This window comes from Ranitomeya variabilis, chromosome 3, assembly GCF_051348905.1.
Source record: "Ranitomeya variabilis isolate aRanVar5 chromosome 3, aRanVar5.hap1, whole genome shotgun sequence".
Taxonomy (NCBI): domain Eukaryota; kingdom Metazoa; phylum Chordata; class Amphibia; order Anura; family Dendrobatidae; genus Ranitomeya; species Ranitomeya variabilis.
Genome location: NC_135234.1, coordinates 77,175,384 through 77,202,547, shown reverse-complemented (window position 1 = coordinate 77,202,547; position 27,164 = coordinate 77,175,384). Strand labels below are relative to the sequence as shown.

The window sequence follows — 27,164 nt, the reverse complement described above, 5'->3', positions numbered from 1 at the left end:
AGCTTGATGTACAGTGGGCACAGAAAGTATTAAGACCCCTTTAAATTTTTCAGACACTCATATTAAAGTCACATGCTGCCATTTCCTTGTGATCCTCCTTGAGATGGTTCTACTCCTTCATTGGAGGCCAGCTGTGTTTAATTAAACTGATAGGACATGATTTGGAAAGGAAGTGGTGGAGGACCTTCTGTGATATCAGAGCATGCACAGTGTTTTATCACTGAGAACGGTACTATGACCAATGAAGGAAGGACGCTGAGACATGTGCAGATCATACATCTTTCTCATTGAACAAGAGGCGGCTCTATAACGGATGATTGCCTATATAAGACCTCACAGCTGACAGTGCATGTCAAACCAAATGAGAATGATGAGGTCAAAGGAACTGGCCAAGGAGCTCAGAGACACAATTGTGGTAAGGCACAAATCTGGCCAAGGTTACAACAGAATTTCTGCAGTACTCAAGGTTCCTAAAAGCACAGTGGCATCCATAATCTTTAAATAGAAGAAGATTGGGACCACCAGAAATCTTCCTAGACCTTGCCGTCCAGCCAAACTGAGCAATTGTGAGAGAAGAACCTTGGTGAGAGAGGTAAAGAAGAACCCCAAGATCACTGTGGCTTAGCTCCAGAGATGCAGTAGGGAGATGGGAGAAAGTTCCACAAAGTCAACTGTCACTGCAGCCCTCCACCAGTCGGGCCTTTATGGCAGAGCGGCCCGACGGAAGCCTTTCCTCAGTGCAAGACATATGAAAGCCCGCATAGAGTTTGCTAAAAAACACATGAAGGACTCCCAGACTATGAGAAATAAGATTCTCTGGTCTGATGAGACGAAGATAGACCTTTTTTTATGATAATTCTAAGCAGTATGTGTGGAGAAAACCAGGCACTGCTCATCACCTGCCCAATACAATCCCAACAGTGAAGCATGGTGGTGGCAGCATCATGATATGGGGGTGTTTTTCATTTGCAGGGACAGGATGACTGGTTGTCATTGAAGGAAACATGAATGTGGCCAAGTACAGTGATATCCTGGATGAAAACCTCTTCCAGAGTGCTCTGGACCTAAAACTTGGCCGAAGGTTCACCTTCCAACAAGACATAATTTAGGTAATACACGGGTTATAATGTTATGGAAAGGGGTAAGGGACTCCGATGGATGCAATTTCTATTAATGGAGGTGGAAAGTAGCAAGCAGTATGCTGGTAACATGATACCCAGCCAAAAAATAACAAAGAGTGGCTTCATAACAACTCTGTGACCTTTCTTGACTGGCCCAGCCAGATCCCTGGCCTAAACTCAACTGAGCATCTCTGGAGAGACCTGCAAGTGGTTGTCCACCAACGTTCACCATCCAACCTGATGGAACTGGAGAAGGATCTACAAGGATGAATGGCAGAGAATGCCCAAATCCAGGTGTGAAAAACTTGTTGCATCATTCCCAAGAAGACTCATGGCTGTACTAGCTCAAAAGGGTGCTTCTACTCAATACTGAACAAATGGTCTGAATACTTATAACCAAGTGATATTTCAGTTTTTCTTTTTTAATACATTTGCAAACATTACTACATTTCTGTTTTTTTCAATCAAGATGGGGTGCGGAGTGTACATTAATGAGAAAAAAATGTACTCTTTTCAATTTAGAAAACAGCAAAAAGGCAGAGATGCTTACGTGCCTAGGCCTCCAAACAAATGCACATGGGATGCATTTGGATAGTGCTGGGCAGCTCACCTGAGCTAATAGAAGAGTGTCACTAAGCTGTTAACCTGGATACTGTGCATCTCCATTGTGTGAACAGCGCCACATACAAGTGTAATAACGTGCAGGTACTGAGTATGTCACCACGGAACAGACAGACCAACAGTTGAGGGGTTTAATAACAGGAATTAGGTTCTCCTCGCAGGGAGGAAGCAATGGAAAATAACTAGCAATAAAACAATGCAAAAATACGGGAGTTAAACAATAAAACAGAATTAAGCAGGATTTCTTGAGAAAAGAACACTTATCAGTCTCATGAGGACTTGCTTGGAGGGTCGTCTTCTCCAACGTAGGCGCCGAGAATCAGCGGCACTTGTCGTCCCTCTGTGGTCCGTGAGCAGAGTAGTCTCTGAGAGCCTGCTGCCTGGGGTTTCGGGAGTTAATGTGGTATGCACAGGCTCTGAGTCTTTAACTTTTATAGCACAGCCAGAAAATCAGGGCTCCGCACGGTTGTCTCTGTACCAGGAAAACAAGGGGCTCTGCACTGTTAAGTCTCTGTACCAGGAAAACAGGGGCTCTGCACTGTTAAGTCTCTGTACCAGGAGTCAGGGGCCAGGGTGTAGTAGTCTCTCAACGGGTCTCAAAGCGCCCCCCTAAAGTCACAGCAGAGTCCGCTTTAAGTACTCACTGGATGCAGTCTTTCTGGGCAGTCTCTACAAGATGCAGTCTTTCTGGGCAGTCTCTTTCTCTCTCTCTTCTGGAGCGCAGCTGCACCCGGCTCTGCACGCTGCTCTGCAAGCTGCTCTCTCTCCTGCATACGTCCCTTTCCCGCTCTCTGGCTGCTTCCCTCCTGTCCCAGTCTACAAGTCTCTCCCCTAGGGAACCTGCGGCACAGCTCAAAGGTTCCGGGCACAGAGCCGAGAAGGTAACCGCCCCCAGACTCTTCTTGTGCTTTTAACCCCTTACATTCCCCCCTCTTTCTGCTCGCCATTCCACGGGCGAGATCTTCAGGAGCTCCTGTTGGCAATCTTCTAGTCCTTGCACAATCTGCTGCCAGATGAACTCATCCTGATTGTAGCGAACAGGGGGTACACCAGCCGTTGAACGTTCAGAGCGTCTAAAACCAGCAGGGGCGGTGGTGTCATCTGCTGTGGGAGGAGTCGAGGCTTCCTCCGATACGTGGGTAGAATCTAGCACCAGCCCTGTTCCTGGGTTCACTCTAGGAGATTCGAAGTCTTCCTCATCTTCCACATCTACATTGATCACTGGCGCAGCCGGTGGGGGTGCTGGAGCCAAATGGACTGATTCAGGATCTCGAGACAAACATGGACGCAACATATTCCTGTGCAGCGTGCGGGTGGGAGTCCCTTCTTCTGTTTCGGGCTGGACCTCATAAACGGGACCCCCGTTGCCGAGCCGCCGCTTCACTCGGTACGGCCTTTTCTCCCATCGGTACTCCAGTTTGTTGTGTGGGCGCTTTTCCCTCACTAAGACTCGGTCTCCAGGCCACAGGGCTGTCCCCTTTTTAGGAGCTACCTGGGGATGCTCCAATTCTTGTAGCCGGTCCTGCACTAGACGTTGAATTGTCCGCAGCCGACGACGATGTTCTTGAACCCAGGAGTACACCCCCGTCCGTGGGTAGTCCTCCTCGGGTTCCAGCGCCAGCTCTGCCAGCCCCTTCCCGGGTCGGTCAAAGAACAGAGAGTAGGGGGTGAATCCGGTAGTGCTGTGTTTACGATTGTTATATGCCCACACCAATTCAGGGACGGACTCAGTCCACTTCGCCTTCTGGTCCTCCTCCAGAGTCCTCAGCATTTGAATCAGAGTGCGGTTAAATCTTTCACAAGCCCCATTCCCCTGTGGATGATAAGGGGTGGTCCGGGACTTATCTATTTTGTACAGCTGGTGCAGCTCCTCCATCACTCTTCCGAGGAAGCAGGCCCCTTGATCAGAATGGATGCGCTTGGGACACCCGTACACCTGAATGAAGTGTTTGCAGATTGCGTGAGCCGCAGACTCGGCAGTTTGGTCCCGCGTGGGCGTCACTACGGCAAATTTAGTAAAGTGGTCTATCATCACTAAACAATGCTCATAACCTTGATGTGCTGGTCCAATTGTCAAGTAATCTATTGCCAGTAGGTCCATGGGGCCAGAAGACCTCACCGTCTCTGTGGGAGCTCTTTGTTCTGGTGGTTTGACCAGCTCACAACTTCTGCATTGCCGACATACTTTATCCACAGTGTTCCTTAAGTGGGGGTGATAAAATAGGCGCTGTAACCACTGGAAAGTCTTTTCTGGCCCAAAGTGTGCTCCTTTCTCATGTGCTTCCTTAGCCACCTGGTCTATAATGGAATCACTGTCTGCCATACAAGACTGAGTTCTGTTTGCAGGAATACCTTCCGGTACAGGATACCATCCCGCAACTCGAGCCTCTCCCACTGGCGTAGCATCTTCAGGTGACATGGACCTCCTCTCACGTCGATTGGGCATTTGTTCAGACACGACCCACCTTCTCAACTGAGCTAGCTCCGGATCCTCCTGTTGTACTCGGACCCACTCATCGCGGGGCTGCTCCAGCAAATTCACACAGGCCTCTTCCTGTTCAATTTCCCGCGCCGCTGCCACCGTCCTGGCAGTCTTTCCAAAACCTGGAACCTCTACATCTTCCAGTTCTTCATCCTGGCTGGGTGCTGGTTTGCGATAGTTTACTCGAGAGAGGGCATCCGCATGTACATTCTCAGCTCCTCTTTTATATGAAATTCTGTATCGGAACTTGGCCATTCGGGCTACCCAACGTTGTTCTAGGGCGCCTAACTTGGCATTCTCGAGATGGGCCAACGGATTGTTATCGGTGCGTACATGAAATTCGGAGCCAGCCAGATATTCCGCGAACTTCTCAGTCATTGCCCACACCAGCGCCGACAACTCCAGCTTGAATGAACTGTAATTTTCTGGATTCCTTTCTGAGACATGCAGAGACCGACTGGCGTATGCGATGACGCGCTCTTTCCCGTCCTGCATCTGCGACAGTACTGCCCCGAGGCCCTGCAGGCTCCCGTCAGTGTGCAAGATGAACGGTTGTGTGAAGTCAGCGTAGGCCAGCACGGGGGCCTCCGTCAATGCCTTCTTCAAAGCCAAGAATGCCTCCTCCTGATGCTTCTCCCACTGTATGTTCCTGTTTTTGGCGCAAGAGGGCACTCCCCTCAACAACTCCTGGAGTGGATTAGCAAGGCGGGTAAAGTCTTTTACAAAGCGTCTGAAGTATCCCGTGAGTCCCAGGAATGCACGCACATCTTTCACCGTTTTTGGAGTTGGCCACTCTTGTACCGCAGCGATCTTCTCCTGGGAAGGCCTCACCCCTTCAGCGGAGACAACATGTCCCAAGTATTCAATCTCGGTACGGAAGAGGTGACATTTCTGGGGTTTCACTTTCAAGCCATACTTCTGTAGCCGACTCAGAACTTGCTCTAATCTCTGCAGATGCTCCTCAAAGGTGGGGGCAAAGACGATGATATCATCCAAGTAGATCAAAGTGGCTTCAAAGTTCAGGTCTCCCAGACATCTCTCCATGAGTCGCTGAAATGTTCCTGGGGCGTTTGCTAGGCCGAAGGGCATCCGGTCAAACTCATACAGTCCCATCGGAAGGATGAAGGCCGTCTTGGCTCGGTCTTGCTCAGACATGGGCACCTGCCAGTAGCCGCTGGCCAAGTCTAACGTGGAGAAATATCTGGCATTCCCTAGTGCCGTCAGGGACTCCTCTATCCTGGGCAGTGGGTACGAGTCCCGCACTGTGCAAGCATTGAGCCGCCGATAGTCCACACAGAACCGCAGGGACCCGTCTTTCTTTCTCACCAAGACGATAGGGGCAGCCCAGGGGCTCTGACTCTCACGTATAACTCCCTTCTTCAGCATGTGTGACAGCATTCCCTTCACCTCCTGGTACATCTGTGGAAGTATTTGGCGGTACCGTTCCTGGATTGGCGCCGCATCCTCGGTGGGTATCTCGTGGGTAATGGCCGTGGTACGTCCAAAGTCATCTTCATCTTTGGCGAACGCATCCTGAAATTTCCCCAATACAGCTTCTACCTGAGGTACCTGCTGCGGAGTAAGTTCCGAGAGCTCCGCCCTCATGCGTTCCAGTATCTGGCGCCCTTCTTGCATTAACCTGGGGTTCGGAGCTGCCTCCGCCTTGACGGTCACCAGCCACGGATCTTCTGGCCTTGCTGTCAGCTGTACCGCCTCAGTGGGGACCAATTCGTCTGGAAGGCCCAGGACTTGAGCGACTTTGCTTCTAGGGGGCAAAGTTATATCTGTCTCCCCCAAATTGATGCAGCACACAAGGACAGTTCCATCCCGCACGGTAGCCAGGGACCGTGCGACCAATATTCCTGACGGCAGCTGGTCGGCTCTGCTGGGCTCAATTTGGACTTCGACTCCCTCCAGCGGGATGCCAGCTCGTACAGGCAGGGGAAGCACTGTCTGCCCAGGGGGCAACACTCGATTGACTGAGGCGGGGACGACGACTTTGCCGAGTTCCTTTCCGTCGCTGTATGCTTCCCGGACCTGGGCGGTCCGTATCAGTTGTTGGAAGACCCTTCTCTGGGGAGTTTGGTCGCTCCATTGTTGTAGGAACTGTTCCGGGGACTCGTTGAAAACGAGGCTTCCGAGGTCTTTTAACACATTCATGCCCAGGGTCACGGTATGGTCTTTAGCTACCTCTCCATCCACCAATAACACTCCTCTCCTCCCGAGGTCTTTTCCGCAGACGTCTATGTTCATCCATACCACCCCTGCGACCGGGATGGGCAAGTGATTGGCCGCCATAAGTTTGATCACAGGACCCCATTCGGGCCGTAGCGCCTCTGTGAAGTGATGGCGGAAATATCTCTCAGGCATGGTGGTCACTTGTGAGCCGGTGTCTATCAAGCATCGCACTGCTCTTCCATTGATTTCTGCCCAGACCAGAGGGCACGTGGAAACAAGGCTGTGGGGACTTTTACTCCTCCTCCTCTGTTCTTCACGCTCTGAGCGGCGCCCCTCAAGCCCAGAGCCACCTAGTTTAAAGGAGGATGCGGGGATGGTCGGCTCCGCCGGGGACACCATCGAGCAATGTGGCCGGACTCTCCACAAGTGTAGCATGTAAGAGGGCTTCTCCTCCTGGTAGTTTCACCCTCCCTTCGGGGGGCAGCTTCTCTGTCTCGCACCAGAGGGCCGGGCCCCTCTGCCAGAGTTCTTCTGGAGGCCGCCATTTCTTCACGGACCTGTCTAATCTCCATTCTCAGGTCCTCCACCCACTGGGGAATATTGCCTGCGGTGGTGGTTACCTCCCCGCTCTGCACCCTTCCTACCAGCCCTGTCACTCCCTGTTCTTGTTCTCGCACACGCACCTCACTGCCAACCTCAGAGAAAGTCATGTCTGGCTTTAATCGCATGCGCTCTCGCAGTGCCTGTTTCATCATTGCGTCACGCAGTCCTGTCACTAGCTGATCTCTGAGCACCACATCAACTGACCCTACCCCTACACCGTCCTTTCGTCTGATAGCCGTGTGAAGCTCTTGTAGGGCATTCATGAATTGGGTCACGGTCTCCCCCTCCCGTTGTACCCGGTGAAACAGTCGCATGCGAAGTTCCCCTACGTCAGTGGGGTCCCCATGCGTTTCCTCAAGTATGCGCAGCACTTTGTCCAGGGTATCTCTCTCCCGGGGGGACCTATGCATGACAGAATCCCGCGCCTCCCCCTCCAGAGCCATCAATGCAATTTCTGCCTCCAGGGCTGGTGTCATGGGGTGCATCCGCATCATTCCCCGGATACGCTCTGTCCAACTCCACAACATTACATTGTTCCCAGAGAACCTTGGCAAATTATTCAACATGGCTCCCAGGGAAATGCTAGACCTGGGAACTTCCCCCGCTGCTTGGTCTGCCCTATCCGCACTACCGTGTGACATCCTGCCGACTACGCCAAATGTAATAACGTGCAGGTACTGAGTATGTCACCACGGAACAGACAGACCAACAGTTGAGGGGTTTAATAACAGGAATTAGGTTCTCCTCTCAGGGAGGAAGCAATGGAAAATAACTAGCAATAAAACAATGCAAAAATACGGGAGTTAAACAATAAAACAGAATTAAGCAGGATTTCTTGAGAAAAGAACACTTATCAGTCTCATGAGGACTTGCTTGGAGGGTCGTCTTCTCCAACGTAGGCGCCGAGAATCAGCGGCACTTGTCGTCCCTCTGTGGTCCGTGAGCAGAGTAGTCTCTGAGAGCCTGCTGCCTGGGGTTTCGGGAGTTAATGTGGTATGCACAGGCTCTGAGTCTTTAACTTTTATAGCACAGCCAGAAAATCAGGGCTCCGGACGGTAGTCTCTGTACCAGGAAAACAGGGGCTCTGCACTGTTAAGTCTCTGTACCAGGAGTCAGGGGCCAGGGTGTAGTAGTCTCTCAACGGGTCTCAAAGCGCCCCCCTAAAGTCACAGCAGAGTCCGCTTTAAGTACTCACTGGATGCAGTCTTTCTGGGCAGTCTCTACAAGATGCAGTCTTTCTGGGCAGTCTCTACAAGATGCAGTCTTTCTGGGCAGTCTCTTTCTCTCTCTTTTCTGGAGCGCAGCTGCACCCGGCTCTGCAAGCTGCTCTGCAAGCTGCTCTCTCTCCTGCATGCGTCCCTTTCCCGCTCTCTGGCTGCTTCCCTCCTGTCCCAGTCTACAAGTCTCTCCCCTAGGGAACCTGCGGCACAGCTCAAAGGTTCCGGGCACAGAGCCGAGAAGGTAACCGCCCCCAGACTCTTCTTGTGCTTTTAACCCCTTACACAAGTCTCCAAGTTTTTTAGGTGCAGTAATATGCCAAGCAGCCACCCCCTCCATTAGTTTGGTAGGTTGTGAGTGGTTGCCTCATCGGTAATTCTGCACCTGTGTTGCCGCCATCTTAATAACATGGGTCCACTGCATCCTGATAGTGCAGTTGTTTGGAATCTTTTTGTGCTATATCTCTTTTGAATTGACCAAATGGTTGCAATGAAACAAAGAGTGAAAAATTTAAAGGGGTCTGAATACTTTCCATACCCACTGTAGGAAAAGAGAAGCTGAACATCCCATAAATAAAAATTGGGTTAAATAGGTTGACCAAAGTGTTATTAAACATATCGTAAGTACATACATATAAAAATTTTAAACACATGCCCCTTTTTTCCTCAACTTTACATTGCTTCTCCTTATAACCAAAAGCCAAAATGTGGACAGTGAACCTTGCAGACAAGAAACACCAATGGTCATGGAAGGGGAAAACAATTACATTATATTACAATATGTATACAATATATTACATTACATATATTACAATACGACCAGTCCTACCTGAAAGAAGCCGATCCTATTACCTTGAGAGAAAAATATTGAGGCCAATGTTGTTCATGTGCACGCTGTCTCGTAACAATAATTCGACTGTGTCACCTTCAAGCTTCCTGTGCCTCATCACCACACCATCCATGGCCTGAACATGTTTTGGCTCCTGCATGTTAGGTAAACATCTAGCCCTCTCCACTCCTCTTGGACTTCTGGGCCATGTTCTTCTAGAGACTATCTCAGACTATACTATGAAAACATTAGCAAAAAAAATCCCTCAGTCTTCATTAACACCAAAAGATTTACCACTTTTACCTTGCAGAGGTCATTACCTCATGCATGAATTGTAAGTATCATGTTACCAGCATACTGCTTGCACCTGTCCACCTCCATTAATAGAAATTGCATCCATCGCAGTCCCATACCCCTTTCCATAACATTATAACCCGTGTATTACCTAAATTATGACCAACGGTCAGATAATGGGTCCTATTTTGCTCAGAAAATGTATGAATGACCTACAACAAAAAACAATATGGACTGCAATGGACCTGTAAGAAAAACAGTAAAAACACAGATGAAAACTGCTGTGTAAAACAAATTATGTGTCCACGAATTCTATCGGGTACCATGTCTAAAGATCAACTGTGGCTGAATATAGCCATGGAAGAATGTCAACTTACATCTACCCAGCGCTTTTACTTCTCCCCCTGACAGGCCACAAGAATCTGCCATAGAGGCCATCCCTATTTGAAAAGAATGGGTCCAGAGGTCAGCAGGAATCAGGCCCAACTTCCTGAGCTCCGACTTAAAAACCATTGCATATTGATACTGTGTTAATGGCATGTTCTCATAGTGCAAAAGAAAATCATCCCTCAAACCACCTTGCATTAAATATTTCCACACTAACATTACTGGAAAAAAATGTGGACTGCAATACATTAACACACAGCAATGTACCACAGCCGAAAATATCTGTCTTTGATCTTCTACAAATATTTAAAACCTTCCCTACTGTTATAACATCAACAACCAAAAGTCCCTTCATCAAACTTCTATTGGGTGGAACACCGCAATTCTTAACACCCCGAAAAAGCCTAAATAAAGTGACCGCCCCTGGATCTCTGCATACGATCTCTAGAATGTACTAGCCTGGAGAATAACTGGAAAAATGCTGGACAACCCATATCACAGGCCACCTCTTCGACTGCAAAATATTTTGTCACATCAGTAACTCCAGGCAATTTTAACAAGAAAGCAACAACTGCTAAACACTTGGACCCTTTAGGCCAGGTGCTATTAAATGCCTCAAAACCTCTAAAGAATCCAGAGTTACTGACAGGAGAGCTGACAAATCCTCGGGAATACCTCAGTTCACGCATGATAGCCAATCACTCCATGCATTGCTATCTGCACAGCATGTTCCGGCAGAGACTAAGTTTTTAATCAAATCGACAGGTTCCTCTTTACCAGGATCCACGAGGCATAATGGTCCCGCCAAATCAGCCAATGGATGAAGCTCCCTGAGAACCTACATCTGCAAATGGTGCAAAGTATCAGGAATCAAACTTTGTGAACCTGGATTGGACTTGGCCTTGAACCAAATATTGATTGAAGGCAGCACAGGACCAAATGTCTCACCAAAACTAAGACCAGAGGGGACGAAGATGTCTGGAAGTTTTGCCATAGCAGTACCGAACTATTGTCTATCCAGAAACTCCAGAATACTTTTATTACTGAGTCCATCCCTGCACAATTCCACCGCCACTACTATTGGAAACAACTCTAGTAAAGTCATATCCCGCATTAAACCTCTATCACTCCAAGCTCTTTGCACCAATGTTTCTCCAAAATTGACTCAAAACTGTCTCCTCCCTGCTGCATCTGCTTGCCACATCCTCATTCCAAAATATTGATGTACCATTGAAAGATTGGAGAAAAACCTTCAAAACTATCAAATCTTGTTTCATGTGCCATCTTAATCTCACAATATTGTGCGGCTGGGAAACATCACTTGTCTCCAGTGAGAAACGCTGGGAGAACACCCTACCCATGGGCACAACTTTGCAAGAAAAACAAACAAACCTAGAAACAGCCCCGTTGATCAGACCTCCACCGCGTAGGACTTCTTGCTCTAGGTAATGCAAGTACGTACAGTATAATGCACATGTTCTATCCTAATAAATAAGAAGCATGCAGTACAGCCCCTTTGACTGTCAAATGTTGCACCACTGCAGTTTAATCTTCTTAGCTTTCTCTACAGTGTAGGTAGTTCTGCAATGAAGGCTATCACGCCATCATTAGGGTAATGAAGTGAATTGTACATCCATGTTCTACAGAATCGCCATGAGATGTTGCTGGTGGAGCCTCTCAACAGATTATTACAAGACAAGTGGGATCGTTTTGTCAAGCGTATCTTCTACTTGAACTTCTTGACGTATGTGATATATATCACCATTTTTACCATAGCCGCCTACTACAGACCAGTTGTGGGCAATGTAAGTGGTTTTTTTTTAATTACTAAATTGAGAACTTATAATTAATGAATATTGGATAGAGTTGAAATGGAATGTGTCATCAGAAAATCACCTATTGTTTAAATTAGGTTTTCATATTGAATGTATTTTTAAAAATATTTGATAATGTTTTTTATTTTCCATATCATAGCAATATTTAAAAAATAAATAAATAAAGTCCAGCAATTATCATACTGGCCCTAAAGGGCCCCATACACATTTCTGTATATAAAAGTGTCCCGAACCGACAATTTAAGCAAGACTGGTTGGCAATCTAATGTGCATGGGGGGCAGGGGGCTTCCAATTCTCCCCAACTGATGATGTAAGGATCAACAGGTTTTAATCTTTATTACATTTTATTCTTCTCGTAAAGTAAAAAAGAGCTCTAGCTCATTGTAAATTATGTATAATAACAACTGTGTTGAATTTTTCAGCCCCCGTTCCCTGTAGATAGTAAACTTCGTACCACTGGGGAGATGATGACTGTGATCGGGGGAATCTATTTCTTTTTAAGAGGGGTAAGTTAATACTGTGAGATCATAGATGAGAAATCTGTGAACATGCATTATAAATATAGGAAAAAACATACTTCTACATGACTACTAGGAATGTTGTATCTATTTATTTATCCTGGTTGTTCAGTCTTGGGACAAAAGTCTGCAGTCACTCTATGCACACGGTCACGATTCCCCGGTATTGCCTGTGCGAGCAGCTAGGTATGTGACCGTTTGTATGCCATTTGCTTACTTGTGATCACATTACAACTAGACGTATTCAACTTTTCTTAATAGAAGAGAATTTAGAGAAACCTACATGTCTAGTTGGCATGTGGCTGCTAGTATTCAAATTGCATACATATTGTCACATAACCATCTGCTCACACTGGCAGGAGCAGGGAATTGTGCAGAAAAGTGTCCCCAGCCTGGACAACCCTTTTAGATATCAATCAGCATCTAGAGAACAGTCATACCGGCTACATAATCTATCATCTATCTGTCTGTCTATCGATTCATGCCAATGCAATAAAAGAGTAGCCCCACTTCTTCACATACTTGGGCTGCAGTGCTGCCAATTGGTTTCTTTATCTATTGAGTAGACCTTGAGTCATTGCCATGGAGCACTGTTCAAAACCGGAAATGTTGGTTTCCATTTTGCATCCATTTTTGCTCCATTTGTAACGAATCAGTTTCTTTTAACTGTGAATCCATTGCAAATAAATGGAAACTGGTCACCTGAACAGATGATGGTAAAATGTACATTGTTTGGTTCCTTTAGGTCCAGTATTTCATGCAGAGACATCTGTCCTTGAAGGCACTGCTTGTTGACAGCTACAGTGAAATGCTGTTGTAAGTCCACATTTTTAGACTATTTTTTCTATTTTGTTGTGCAGTAGGTGAAAAAAATGTTATAGAGCAGACCTGGGCAAAGTGTCAGATTCGGCCTTCTGACTGTTCCAGCCACCCGATGACCAAGACAGCCAAAGACAGCCAAAGAGCCTAAAACCATGTGGTAGCTCTCACCCGCCTGGTGTCCCGATATCACCGCTATCTGCATCCTCAGGATAAAAATATCGATAAATATAATGGTGGAGGTCGGGTCATCATCTCTCCCTTCCACCATTCAGTTTGTGGCTGAGACAGCAGATGCGATGACATCAATACATAACGTCTGCTGTGCCAAGCGTCAGTGCACACAGCAAAGACTGGAGTATATAGGGGGGCAATGTAGCTCTTATACTGTATAGGGAGCCTATGTGAGGGCTCATGCTGTATATAGTGAGGCTATGTGGGGCTTATACTGTATATAGAGGTCTTTGTGTGGATTTATACAATATATAGGGGACTATGTTGGGGCTCATACTGTATATAGGGGGCTATGTGAGGGCTCATGCTGTATATAGTGAGGCTATGTGGGGCTTATACTGTATATAGAGGTCTTTGTGTGGATTTATACAATATATAGGGGACTATGTTGGGGCTCATACTGTATGTAGGGGCTATGTGAGGGCTCATGCTGAATATAGGAAGGCTATGTGAGGGCTCATAATGTATATAAGGGCTGTGTGGAGTCTCAAACTGTATATTGGGGCTGTGCAAGGGCTCATACTGTATATAGGAGGGCTGTGTGATGGTTTATACTGCATTGTGGAGGTGCCCAGTAAATTGAACCCTTATCCCCTTCCTATTATCTGACCCTTATAATGTTTTTTTTCTATGTCTTCTCTAGTTTTTGTCAGTCAGTCTTTGTCTTGATGTCCACTTTCTTGTACTTTCTTGGGAGACATGAGTACGTGGCGTTTATGGTCATCTGCTTAGCAATGAGCTGGGTCAATGTGCTGTACTTCACCCGAGGCTTCCAGCAGATGGGGATTTACGCAGTGATGATTGAGAAGGTCGGTGACGTTCCTATTCATGCTTGTTGTGTCCACATGGTTAACATTTACCTATATGGATTTACTAAATGTTAATGACCGCACAATTAACTCTAGACATATGTCCATTTCCTTTTTACATCAGGATAATGGGTGTAATGATAGTAATGGACACCTGTCACCAGGATAGTCATTTATACATTCATTACCCTTGTAAGATGCCCTAATAATAGTATATTACTGACAGCAACTGCAAATATGTCAACTTGGAAGAGCTGCCTACATAGAAATGTAGCTGCTATAGGAAGATCACACAAATATATTAAAAATCGTCCAATTTTCATTTGGGAATATTGGCATTTTTTTCATTCATATGCCATGCATCCATATGTCCATTTTCTACATCTGTATGACATCCATATTGGCAGCCATTATTATACTTTAGCAGTTAATAAAGTTTACATTACCTAATACAGTTTTTGATATGAGATCTGATTTTTAGCTGTTCATCCATAGACTTGAATAGGCGAGTGTTATCTGAAATTATGGAAGAGACGAGTGCATGCCGCGATTTGGTTTTTATTTTTACATACACATTCGGTTCAAAACTCATCTGAACATCACAAATGAATAATATTGGTCCTTATGTTGTCCGTATGAGGTCAGTTATTTAACAAGGTCAGAACTTGGAATGAAAATACATTTGCGGGACTTACCCATACATCCCATAACTCCTATATCTACCGTATATTACATTTATGACTGATAGATAGAATTGTAATTTATCATTATATTTATTATGCAGTTTAACATATTGTTATAAATTACATTTACAGCTTCTTTAAATGTGGTAGTAGAACCAACATACTGTATTTGTAAAAAAAAAAAAAAAATGGTATAAAGCCACATGAGCGATCCCCCCTCTAAAATGTAATTTACCCCTGTGGGAAGAAAAGTGTTGCTTTGTAATGTCTCTGGCCTTCCTCTTGGTACATTGACTCTTCTTCAATTATACATCGTCTCCCAAAATGACGAGATGAGATAATAATAATTTTATTTGTATAGCGCCATGAGATCATCCTGCACATAATCTTTTCTTTTTTTGCAGATGATACTACGGGATATGCTTCGCTTTATGTTTGTCTATATTCTGTTCCTGATTGGATTTGCGGCAGGTATGAAATACAGTTCACTTTTATTTCCTAAGAAATCAGCAATTCTCTCTAGTGTCACCTACTGCAAGTAGCTTGACTTTTAGCATTGTAACTTCCTGTAGGTGGCACTAAAGGTCAAGTCCTCTTCCTCTCTGAAGAGATAACCTGCATATAAAAAGTATCAGTTATAATGAATCAGAATATTGCGTTGTTTTCTTGTCGGATTAACGTTCATCAGTCAGAGAGCTCCTTGCTGCAGAAAGCAGAAATTGTTCTATTTCTCCCTCCAAGTTGCTTTTGGCAGATTAGTAACGTAATGTGGTAATGCCGGTCAATTTTCCATGTTGGTGCCTACAAAATCTAGATTTTAACAGATTTTCCAAATTGTTAAAATAAACATGCCTAAAGTGAAGAATAGCAAGAAAATAACAACAGTAACAAAAATGATACTCCCCAATTAAATTCCCCCCGCAGCATCGCATAACAGGTCCTCCCGCCAGTCTCCTGTTGACCTGGCCGCAGCCATGATGTCCTCTATGTTTTGCATAACTGCTGCAACCGATTGCTGGATGATATTTGGCTAAAGTTGCCTCAGTAAAATCCATTAAAAAATAAATTTTTATGCAAATTCTTGGTGGAATGCGAACCACTGAAGCCTAAAGTCATCAAAAGAGGAAGAGTGAACATAAATTTCAGATGAGCAACAAAATTAACAATTAGAAAAATGATTATTTTTATTCATTTTTAAAGCACCATTAATTCCATAGGGCTGTACATGTGAAAAGGGTTTACAGATCCATAACATACTATATATAGAATACATATATGAAATACAGTAAGCATAATATACAGTTAGGTCCATATATATTTGGACAGAGACAACATTTTTCTAATTTTGGTTATAGACATTACCACAATGAATTTTAAACAAAACAATTCAGATGCAGTTGAAGTTCAGACTTTCAGCTTTCATTTGAGGGTATCCACATTAAAATTGGATGAAGGGTTTAGGAGTTTCAGCTCCTTAACATGTGCCACCCTGTTTTTAAAGGGACCAAAAGTAATTGGACAATTGACTCCAAGGCTATTTCATGGATAGGTGTTGGCAATCCCTTTGTTATATCATTCTCAATTAAGCAGATAAAAGGCGTGGAGTTGATTTGAGGCGTGGTGCTTGCATTTGGAAGGTTTTGCTGTGAAGTAAACATGCGGTCAAAGGAGCTCTCCATGTAGGTGAAACAAGCCATCCTTAAGCTGTGAAAACAGAAAAAACCCATCCGAGAAATTGCTACAATATTAGGAGTGGCAAAATCTACAGTTTGGTACATCCTGAGAAAGAAAGAAAGCACTGGTGAACTCATCAATACAAAAAGACCTGGGCGCCCACAGAAGACAACAGTGGTGGGTGATCGCAGAATTATCTCCATGGTGAAGAGAAACCCCTTCACAACAGCCAACCAAGTGAACAACACTCTCCCGGAGGTCGGCGTATCAATATCCAAATCTACCATAAAGAGAAGACTGCATGAAAGTAAATACAGAGGGTTCACTGCACGGTGCAAGCCACTCATAAGCATCAAGAATCAAAGGGCTAGACTGGACTTTGCTAAAAAACATCTTAAAAAGCCAGCACAGTTCTGGAAGAACATTCTTTGGACAGATGAAACCAAGATCAGCCTCTACCAGAATGATGGAAAGAGAAAAGTATGGCGAAGGCGTGGTACAGCTCGTGATCCAAAGCATACCACATCATCTGTAAAACACGGCGGAGGCAGTGTGATGGCTTGGGCATGCATGGCTGCCAGTGGCACTGGGTCACTAGTGTTTATTGATGATGTCACACAGGACAGAAGCAGCCGAATGAATTCTGAGGTATTCAGAGACATACTGTGTGCTCAGATCCAGCCAAATGCAGCCAAACTGATTGGTCGCCGTTTCATACTACAGATGGACAATGACCCAAAACATAAAGCCAAAGCAACCCAGGAGTTTATTAAAGCAAAGAAGTGGAATATTTTTGAATGGCCAAGTCAGTCACCTGATCTCAACCCAATTGAGCAGCATTTCACTTGTTAAAGACTAAACTTCAGACAGAAAGGCCCACAAACAAACAGCAACTGACAACCACCGCAGTGAAGGCCTGGCCGAGCATCAAAAAGGAGGAAACACAGCGTCTGGTGATGTCCATGAGTTCAAGACTTCAGGCAGTCATTGCCAACAAAGGGTTTTCAACCAAGTACTAAAAATGAACATTTTATTTAAAATGATTGAATCTGTCCAATTACTTTTGGTCCCTTTAAAAACAGGGTGGCAGATAAGGAGCTGAAACTCCTAAACCCTTCATCCAATTTTAATGTGGATACCCTCAAATGAAAGCTGAAAGTCTGAACTTCAACTGCATCTGAATTGTTTTGGTTAAAATTCATTGTGGTAATGTCTATAACCAAAATTAGAAAAATGTTGTCTCTGTCCAAATATATATGGACCTAACTGTACATTAAACTAACAGTGACAGACTGGTACATGAGGACCCTGCCCTCAAGGGCTTACCATATATAAGGTTTTGGGGAAGGAGACAGTAGGTCGGGGGTTGGAGCAGCTCCGGTGGTAGTGAGATGACTGCGGGGTTATTAGGTTTTAGTCTTTAATGAAGAGATGAGATTTGAGGTTGGCTCTGAAGGTTTCTATTTGGGGAGACAATTATACCTGTTGAGGCAGTGAATTCCAGAGGATGGGAGACGCTGGGGAACAACATATTCTCAATGCGACAGGCTTCCTACTTTAATGGAGAAATAACATGGATGTAATAAAAATCATACACATCACGTTAATGTCATATCACCATCTTGCACAGATAAACTGTATTCAGGGTCAGTAGATGACAGTAGAGAATTCTCTCTAATATACAGGTGACAGAAAATGAAGAAAATATCCTGTGGTTGATACTTTTTATATGCGAATCACCTCTTCATAGAGGTAGAAGACTTGAACTCTAGTGCCACCTATAGGAAGTTGTAATGCTAAAAGTCAAGCTACTTCCAATAGCTGGCAACATTTGCATATTTAATTTCCCAGAGGAGCATTGTATGGCTTATAAGTCTCGTTTCTCTGGCATGTCAGGGCTGTCACTCTGCACAAGGAGAAATTAAACCCCTTGATACTTTTTAGAAACACAATCATTTTGAAAGGTATCAGTCTTAAGTGCTTCTACGTAGCACTAATTACCATATACGTAATAAATATATGCTGTAGCACACTGAGGTACAACAAGTTCAAGCATTACCAAGCAATAAATAAATACATAGTGGAACAGTACAGCAGGGCTATCCTGGGAAGATCACAGACAGACTTCAAAATTCCTCAGAGCTTTGCAACATTTTGTAAGATTCAGTGCATATGAGAGGTCAGTGGGAGAGGACGGAGTTACAGGAGCCTGCCCGGGAGAGCAGATCACTGCCAGCACCTGCCTATCTGGCATTGACAAGCATAACTAGATGGACAGTTGACTCAAATGAGAAATTCTTGTCTGGAAAATACTTGTAAGGGCCTCTGTAGTGTTCTAGATCTAGATCATAGAATCATAGAATGTTAGAGTTGGAAGGGACCTCCAGGGTCATCGTATCCAACCCCCTACTCAAAGCAGGATTCACTAACATATCTCAGACAGATGTCTGTCCAGCCTCTGTTTGAAGACTTCCACTGATGGAGAACTCACCACCTCTCGTGGCAGCCTGTTCCACTCATTGATCACCCTCACAGTCAAATCCTATAATGACATACTTGTAATAGTGTCCCCATCCTGGACTCCTTCCTTTAATAATGTCCCCCGTGCTAGCCCCTTTCTGTAATAATGTCCCCGTCCTGTCCTATTCCTGTAATAATGTCCTCCATCTTGGGCCCCCTTCTCTAATCATGTCCCCCATCATGGCCCCTTTATGTAATAATGTCTCACATCCTAGGCCCCTTTTTGTAATAATGTTTCACATCCTAGGCCCCTTCCTGTTATACTATCCCCTGTCCTGGGCCTTTTTCTGTTATATTGTCCTCATTCTGGTCCCTTTCTTAGTGTAATGTTTCTTTTCCTGGCATAATGTCCCCTCATGGGCCCCCTTCCTGGAATAATGTCCCCCATCCTAGACTCCTTCCAGCAATAATGTCCCCCATCCTGGGCCACTTCCTGGTATAATGTCCCCTGTATTGGGCTCCTTACTGTAATAATGTTCCCCATCCTGGTCCCTTCAAGTAACAATGTCCCCCATCCTATAATAATGTCTGCCATCCTGGTCCCATTCCTGGTATAATGACCCCCCATCCTGGGCCCCTTCCTGTTTAATGACTCCCATCCTATAATTATGTCCACCTTCCAGCACCACTTTTTGGTATAGTGATCCCCATCCTGTGCCACTTCCTTGTATAAATGAACTCCATCCTGGTATAATGATGTCAATCCTGGACCCCATTCTGTCAGAAATGACCCCATCCTGGACCCCTTCCTGGTATAATGACCACTATCCTGGACGCCAGTCTGGTATAATGACCTGCTTTGTGACCTCTTCCTGGTATAAAGATCCCCATTCTGGTATAATGACCCCCAACTTAGACCCCATTCTGATATAATGACCCCCATCCTGGCCCCTTCCTTGTATAATGACCCTCATCCTGAACCCCATTCAAGTATAATGACCCCCATCCTGCACCCCATTCTGATATAATGACCCCCATCCCGGCCCCTTCCTTTTGTAATGACCCTCATCCTTAACCCCATTCTAGTATAATGACTCCCATCATGCACCCCATTCTGTTATAATGACCCACATCCTGCACCCCATTCTGGTATAATGACCCCCATCCTGGCTCCTTCCTTTTATAATATCTGTTCTGCTTTCCAAAGCATATAAAATAAATGATTCTTCTTGTAACAACCCTGCTGGCATCACTGCATGGCCTCCCATCCCCCACCTGCATTACACTCAAACTCACTTACTTCTCTGGGCCTTGTTGTGACTTCTCTCTGCTGCCAGCTCCATGCTGTGTGCCTCATGTCTGCTCCTTGCTCTGTGCATGCTCTGTCTGTGTGCATAGGGGGGTGGCGCCGGCAACTTCTGTGTCTTATTGAGACTGTGTGCACCTTGCTAAGGTGTCCCTGTGCCAATCGCCATGAGGCTTCCTGTATTTAAGACTTCCCCACCCATTGGTGGGGGCCTGTGCAACTTTCTCCCTCAGTCAGTTCATAGCTGCTGAGGTGCCAGGCTGTCTCTGTTACTCTTATGTCCGCCACCCAGGGGGGTGTTGTACCCTGGTCTGTGTCCTGTGTTTGCCATCCAGTGGGGCCTCGTACCCGGGCCTATGTCCGCCACCCAGATGGGCGTCGTACCCTGGCTTGTGTTCATGTTTCTGTGCCTTGTCCTGTTCCTGACTTTGTCTTAGCCTAGTCCTGTGTCCATTTATATCCCTGCCTTGGTTTCCTTTCCCTGCTGTGTGTCTTGCTCTGCACTCCGACCTTGCTCTGCTCTCAGCTCTGCACTCTGTGTCTTGCTCTGCACTCAGCTCTGCACTCTGACTTTGTTCTGCTCTCAGCTCTACACTCTGTGGCTTTGCTCTCCGCTCTGCTCTCTGTAACTTTGCTCTGCGCTCTGACCTTGCTCTGCACTCTGTGGCTTTGGTCTGCGGCTCCGCTCCTTGCGGTTCTACCTGGCTCCGCTCCTTGCGGTTCTACGTCTCTTGCTCTTGGCTCCGCCTCCTGCATTTCTGCACTTGGCTCCATCTCCTGCTCTTGGCTCCGCCTCCTGTGTTTCTGCACGTGGCTCCGCCTCCTCTTGGCTCCGCCTCCTGTGTTTCTGCACGTGGCTCCGCCTCCTACATTTCTGCACTTGGCTCCTCTTCCTGACTCCGCCTCCTGTGTCTCTGTTCTTGGCTCTAGCTCCTGTGCTTTCGTTCTGCATCCGCTCTTGTGGTCTTTCTCTACCTATTCTTAAGTCCTCCTGTCTGAACAGGTTCTTACCTGTGTTACATACCTGCCTGCAGACCGGTCCCTACCGGTTCTTCCAGTGTACCAGCCTTGTCTGCTAGTCCAGCTAGAGCCAGCCATACCTGCCTGCCTACCAGAGAGCCAGCCGTGCCCACTTGCCAGTCTATGTTCCGTTCCCCGGTGGGATCAGCATCCACATCCAGACACCACCCTGGAGTGGTACCTGGTAGCTTCCTGCCGCACAAGTCTGACCTCACCATCAGAGGCTCCAGCGAAGACTAAGGAAGCTACTTGGTTACGCCCCTTCCAGGGTAGTCTGGTCTGTGGTCCAGTGAGGCCGCACGCCCGCGCCAACCAGTCTGGGCGCGAGCGTGACACTTCTTACCTTCCTCTGCTTCCCCGATGTACAGCGTCCTCTTCAATAGCCTCTAGCTAACTTCAGTGTTCCAGTACTAGCAGTGTATGACATCACTGCCATGCTCCGCAAGTGACTTGCATGCCCGCTGCCAGCTGCCTGACTCTGATTGGCTGGCATCGTGTATTGTAGTGCAAGGAAGCCGGAGGATCCCTCTGCTGCAATACATTTTGGCAGAATGTACATCCTCAGACGCCCATTAATCTGAAGTTGACACTGGCATAGACAGGCCCCACTGCCACACCGACCCAGTCACACCCTCTGCGACCACGATTGATATGCACCTGGTTGTACCCTCTCCCCACTTATGGTCAGAAGGTCTTTCACAGGGGTTATAAACAACTCTGTGGCTCCTGTGAATGGTTATTATATGTTTCCTTATTAAGGTCCCTTTATACGGGCCGATGAGGCGATGATCGACCAATCTTTCATTCATATGACTGTTCATTCTTGATTATTGGTCTATATAAACAGACCAGTGATAAATAAATCACGTTTCATCTACCTGTCTGCCTGTCTACATATATTGAGAACCTACACATTAAGTGTGATCTATAAAGTAAATCGATCTCCACTCTGGTACTTATGTTAAAAGAATCAACTTTATTAAGACAAAAAAACCTTTAAAATGAAGTTACTACATGTTAAGGAAGGTACAAATCCACCAAAGGGACTATCCGCCTGAGGAAAATGCATAAATATAAGGTATAGGCTATTAGATTGTAAACAAATACCTATCGCTGCTATAATATAGGAAGCCCAGTTCAAAAGGCACCCCTAGTGGGGAAAACATATATACCTAATAAATACTTCAAAATCAGACTCCCAACGTATTTAGCACTTATATATATAATGTAATAAGTAAGGTATATGAAGGTATTACCTCAGTATCAGCCTATAGCAAAGACCTCGGCGTCCCTCTGCCCCTATATTGAGAGTATGTTCTGTTTCCGTCATGTCTGGCAGCCTTGGTAACACTTATTGAAGATGGAGATGGTAGGAATGAAAATAGCACCTGTTATGCCAAACGTTGCTGTAAAGCTGATCCGGCATCATATAACAGTTTATATTACACATCTCAAGAACTCTTCAAGTTTGCCATCGGAATGGGAGATATCGAGTTCACTGAGAACTACAAGTACAAGACTGTCTTTATCTTCCTGCTCATTACCTATGTCATACTCACCTACATCCTTCTGCTGAACATGCTTATAGCACTCATGGGGGAAACAGTAAGCAAGATTGCTCAGGAGAGCAAAGGCATCTGGAAGTTACAGGTAATTTCTCTCCCAAGATATACATTTTCCTAAATTAAATATTTACTTAATTCATTGTTAAGATGTGGTTTCCTCAAAGGGTTTTTTTTTCTCACATGACACATTAATGTCTGTAAAGCCATTTGGTCTTTGGTTTTAAATGCGTCCTTGGTCCCATGTCAGATCTCCTTTGTGGGTGGACAGTAAGAACCACCATGTTTATCAGCCATCCTGATGATGGGTCCAATGTTGCCTGTGACATCAGCCTAAAGATCTAAACTGGACCTTGCATTTTCATGTCCAATGTGTAGACTATAAGTGATTCTGTATTGTACCTTGGCTTCAAACTTTCAAACCCTTTCATAATGACTGCCAATATGCCTTTTTACTGACCTTAGAAATAAGAGAATAGCATGCCCCAATGGGTGAAAATGCTAGCCGACACCCTACTGAATTCACCATGATCATTGTTGACATCGATCATGGCCATGGGTGCTATCAGCAAAGACATCGGCATCTAGATGGTTGACAGAGGAAAGGGATCCCTCTTTAACCTCCAGATCATGATGATGTGGTCCTAATGGTTGCTGTGGAAATCCAAGGCCAAGTAATGCTAGGCCAAGTGCATGGAACGAGGCTGGATATGTCTAGTCAGAATGTGGCCAGAAGTATGAAAACCGCACACTAGCAGTCACATCATGATTGCCCGCTCCCAGCGCCGGTACTGGAGAATCCTCACAGCTCCCAGAGCACGCGATGGTAGGATTCACAAGTCTGCAGTCACATAAAGTGACTGCAGACTTGTACCCTAAGGCTGGACAACCCCTCCCCTCTAAAATAAATTGCTTTTGGGTTTTTTTCCAGAGAGCAATAACTATTCTTGATATAGAAAAAAGTTTCCTGAACTACTTCACAAACAGATACCGGTCTGGAAAATCTGTCCTGGTGGGACTGACACCTGATGGAAAGGAGGATTACAGATGTTGCTTCAGGTAACAGAATTAGAGGTCACATAAATTAATAATGCCATGTTGCATATTGTAGCTTGGAAGAAGCAGGCTTTAAACTCTAGAGTGAATTAGATCCCAAATTTCAGACTCCAGATCCCAAATTTTACAATGGAGAAGGAGTGGATGTGGTCAGCAACGAGTAAACAATGGGGCCATCAAGCAGGAACACAGCAGAAACTGCAGTTCATCTGCTGAAAGGTAGTTTTCAGAAAATTATGCTTCAATGGATTGGGTTGAAATAAATAAAATGAAGGAAAAGCTGAGGATACAGATGGGTTGGGGAGGGACGAGGATGAAAAGAGAAAATCAATTGATGCGAATAAAGGAGTATCTACAGGCAGTGTTGGACTGGAATGAGAGCCCACTAGTGACAATTACTCTGAGGGTTCACGCTTCGGCTACATACAAATATTACATTACCCTCATTCACAAATGTACCTATACATTATAATTAATTGGGTAGTTTGTTAAGTGAAAGATGAGATTCTGCCCTTGTCTGTACATAGTAAATCAGGTGTATTATGCCAACTACTGCTTATTAAGGGGGTGAGGGGAGCACTCCTGTACATGGGCCCACCAGGAAATTCACCTGTTTCCCGTTGGGCCAGTCCAAGCCTTACTGATGGATACTTGGCCACGCATTCCCCATATGGGGGGGTACGTGGAAAAGCTGTCAACCAAATTAAGAGTGCACATGTATTGTGACTGTGAGTCAGTGGAATGAGAATTACGGCTATTGTAACTGTTTGGGTACCTTTAGACATGTTCAGAGATGTTCAGAGCACTAATCATAAACTATATACATGATCAAGTACTACAAAAACAGTATTTGAATAAATTTGCTAATGAAAATAAACTAAAATAACATTATTTCTAACTTAACTGAAAAGGGAATGTCATATCATTAATATTACATTAATGTCACATTATCTTGTGGTTCTTTGTCAACCATGAGATTTTCTGGAATATCACAACTTGTGTATATTTTTATATTTTTCTTTTTATGTGTTAAATATTTTTCATTGTTTTCTATGATCATTATACATCATATGCTTGTTACTGGCAGAGTTGATGAGGTTAACTGGACCAAATGGAACACAAACCTGGGGATCATCAATGAAGACCCTGGAAATTCTGGGATCATGAAGAATAATCTAAACAATTCTTCAATGCGGATGGCCAGAGGTAAGAGTGTGATGCCCTGGTACAACATACCATGTGGTAATTAGATGCTTCATCATTAGCACAACGTTCTTCTTACTGGAATGCAGTACAGGATATACATTAGTACAGGAAGTTCTGCTACCAAGCCAATGTGGTTTGCTCAAATGTCTTTTAAAGGAATGTTCTCTTCTCTAAGATTTGCTCATATTTGACTCTTGAATGGAACCGAAACAGAAAAAGGACAATTTTTTGCAGTATAACAAGTGGTCACGTGTTAGCTTTGGATAGGATCCTCTATGTGCAGTTAATTACAATTATGTTTTCACCATGAGAATTAGAGCAGTAATAGGAGTTGTTCTGGTTTAGATAAACCATTTTCACATTTAGTATTAGAGAATTCTGAGTTAATAAAGGGGACTCTTTATCTCAAACCAATTGGTGACTGCAGAAAGCCAACATGTTACCCCTAATACCTATGTAGAACCTTAAGCTATACAAAACTATATAAAGAAAGTAATTAGTATGGCATTCGGGATGTTTTTGGATCCTTTGAATATAGGTTAAAGCTGGAAATACATATGAGATAGCTGTTGGCCAAAACCATCTGTTCAGCCATTTATCCCGAGTTCCACATAAACCTGAGCACTTGACTTGAACGATCATCAGATGCAGTCAAAAGCGTATCTCCCTTTAAAGTAGTAGGACTGAAAACTGGAGTTCTAGAGGCCCCCATACACATTAGAGGGGTTCGGCCGACCGATGATGTTTGGGGAAAAAAGATCCAGTATGTTCGATTTTGGACTGCCTATCCTTTAGTTCTCTAAGATATGGACTGCCATCGGAGATGTCTAGTAGCAGTTCTCTCATAGAGAAAACAGGAGTGCGTCACAGGGTGAGTGCTCCAATATATGGTGGAGTCGGCCGAGATAGCTGCCGGCTAAACCATCAGACGAACCATCGTTTGACCAAAAGCTTCCTAAAGTTTATGGGGGGCTTAATTGTCCAATCTTTCCCTTCTGCACCACCATCTGTTGGGAGAGAGATAGGAGGCCCCCTACATATAAGATGATAGACCCCTCTCTGGTTTGGCTGACTTTCATGTATATGGGGACCTTAAGACTTTCGCATAGGATTATGGCTTCCTTCATAAGTCATAGCACAGTGTTTCACTGGACTTTAGACGTGCAATCTGTCCTATCAACCTTTAACATTTTCTCCCCTACTCACTGAAATCATTAATGAGGATTTTCTCATCCTTCTGTTCTTAGCAAAAACATGGAAGGCCTTTGTACCACATATAAGAGAATTCAGCATCAAAGGAAAAAGAGCCAAAGAGCCCGGGGAGCCCGGTGTACCGCTGCAACCTATATCTGAGGGTATAATGGAGCAGGAAACATACGAGGACGGGACAGCGAAGCCACTGTAGACTGGAAAGGCCAAATGGTACATCATCCAGTGTGACCGGGTCTTACTTTTAGCTTGATTACACCAAGGCGAATTATAGAGTAATTACCACAGGTCACCAATATACTTGTGGACTCTCAACCATGTATTCTGATGTGACTAAGATACATTTCCTTAATGTTAACAGATCACAAAGCAGAATGTCAATTATTTGTTTCACTAATGGAAATAAACTACTTATCATTGTCTTATCCCTACTGCAATAAAGAGACTATACTATTATGCTAAAATCAATATTAGTGGTGGTGGGTCCTTTTTTCTGCTCCTGTTCTCTCATGTCTTGCGTATCTTACATATAGGGGTAGGCATTATGTTCGGGGAAGGGAAGCCTTTGTACAATGGCAGATGTAATCCATACTGGAAAGTGAAGAGAAAGCATATACCAGCACATATAGCGCTGGCAGAAAGTTGATGTAGAAGAATTGTTGAACTTGATCGACGTGTATTTTTTCAACCATACAAAGTGTGTATTAAATATATGGAATTTAGACTGCATTAATGGTATATAGAATATACTTATAAAACAAATTGGCCAATTCATGAGATCCCCCTCCCGACCATGACAAGGTGTACCTTTCTTTGATGGATCTCTAATCCTGATATTCTTTTTTACATCTGCATCTCCCAGGCTAAAATCCTAAAAATGTGTTGGACAGGAATTAAAAGGAATCTGTCTTATTGCTCTACCTTGTCTAATTTGCTTTTTTTTCTGTTTTTTTGTGTTGTTCCAATACACACAAAGGAAATAAACATGAGTATAACAAAACATGTAATTGCAATAATTTTTGGGGAGAAATACGTCATTT

At 44.8% G+C, this 27,164-nt stretch overlaps 1 protein-coding gene across 1 annotated transcript in view; it reads left to right on the top strand.

Moving 5' to 3' along the window:
* The window catches only part of TRPV1 (transient receptor potential cation channel subfamily V member 1), a 123,695-nt gene extending 97,133 nt beyond the window's left edge, over positions 1-26,562 (top strand). The window contains exons 8-16 of the mRNA XM_077294222.1: positions 11,379-11,537; positions 11,991-12,074; positions 12,832-12,902; positions 13,783-13,948; positions 15,036-15,102; positions 22,431-22,741; positions 23,585-23,712; positions 24,797-24,915; positions 26,163-26,562. Coding sequence (XP_077150337.1) covers positions 11,379-11,537; positions 11,991-12,074; positions 12,832-12,902; positions 13,783-13,948; positions 15,036-15,102; positions 22,431-22,741; positions 23,585-23,712; positions 24,797-24,915; positions 26,163-26,320 — 1,263 coding nt within the window. The 3' untranslated portion in view covers positions 26,321-26,562. The remainder of the gene's footprint in view (positions 1-11,378; positions 11,538-11,990; positions 12,075-12,831; positions 12,903-13,782; positions 13,949-15,035; positions 15,103-22,430; positions 22,742-23,584; positions 23,713-24,796; positions 24,916-26,162) is intronic.
* The last annotated feature ends 602 nt before the right edge of the window (positions 26,563-27,164 follow it).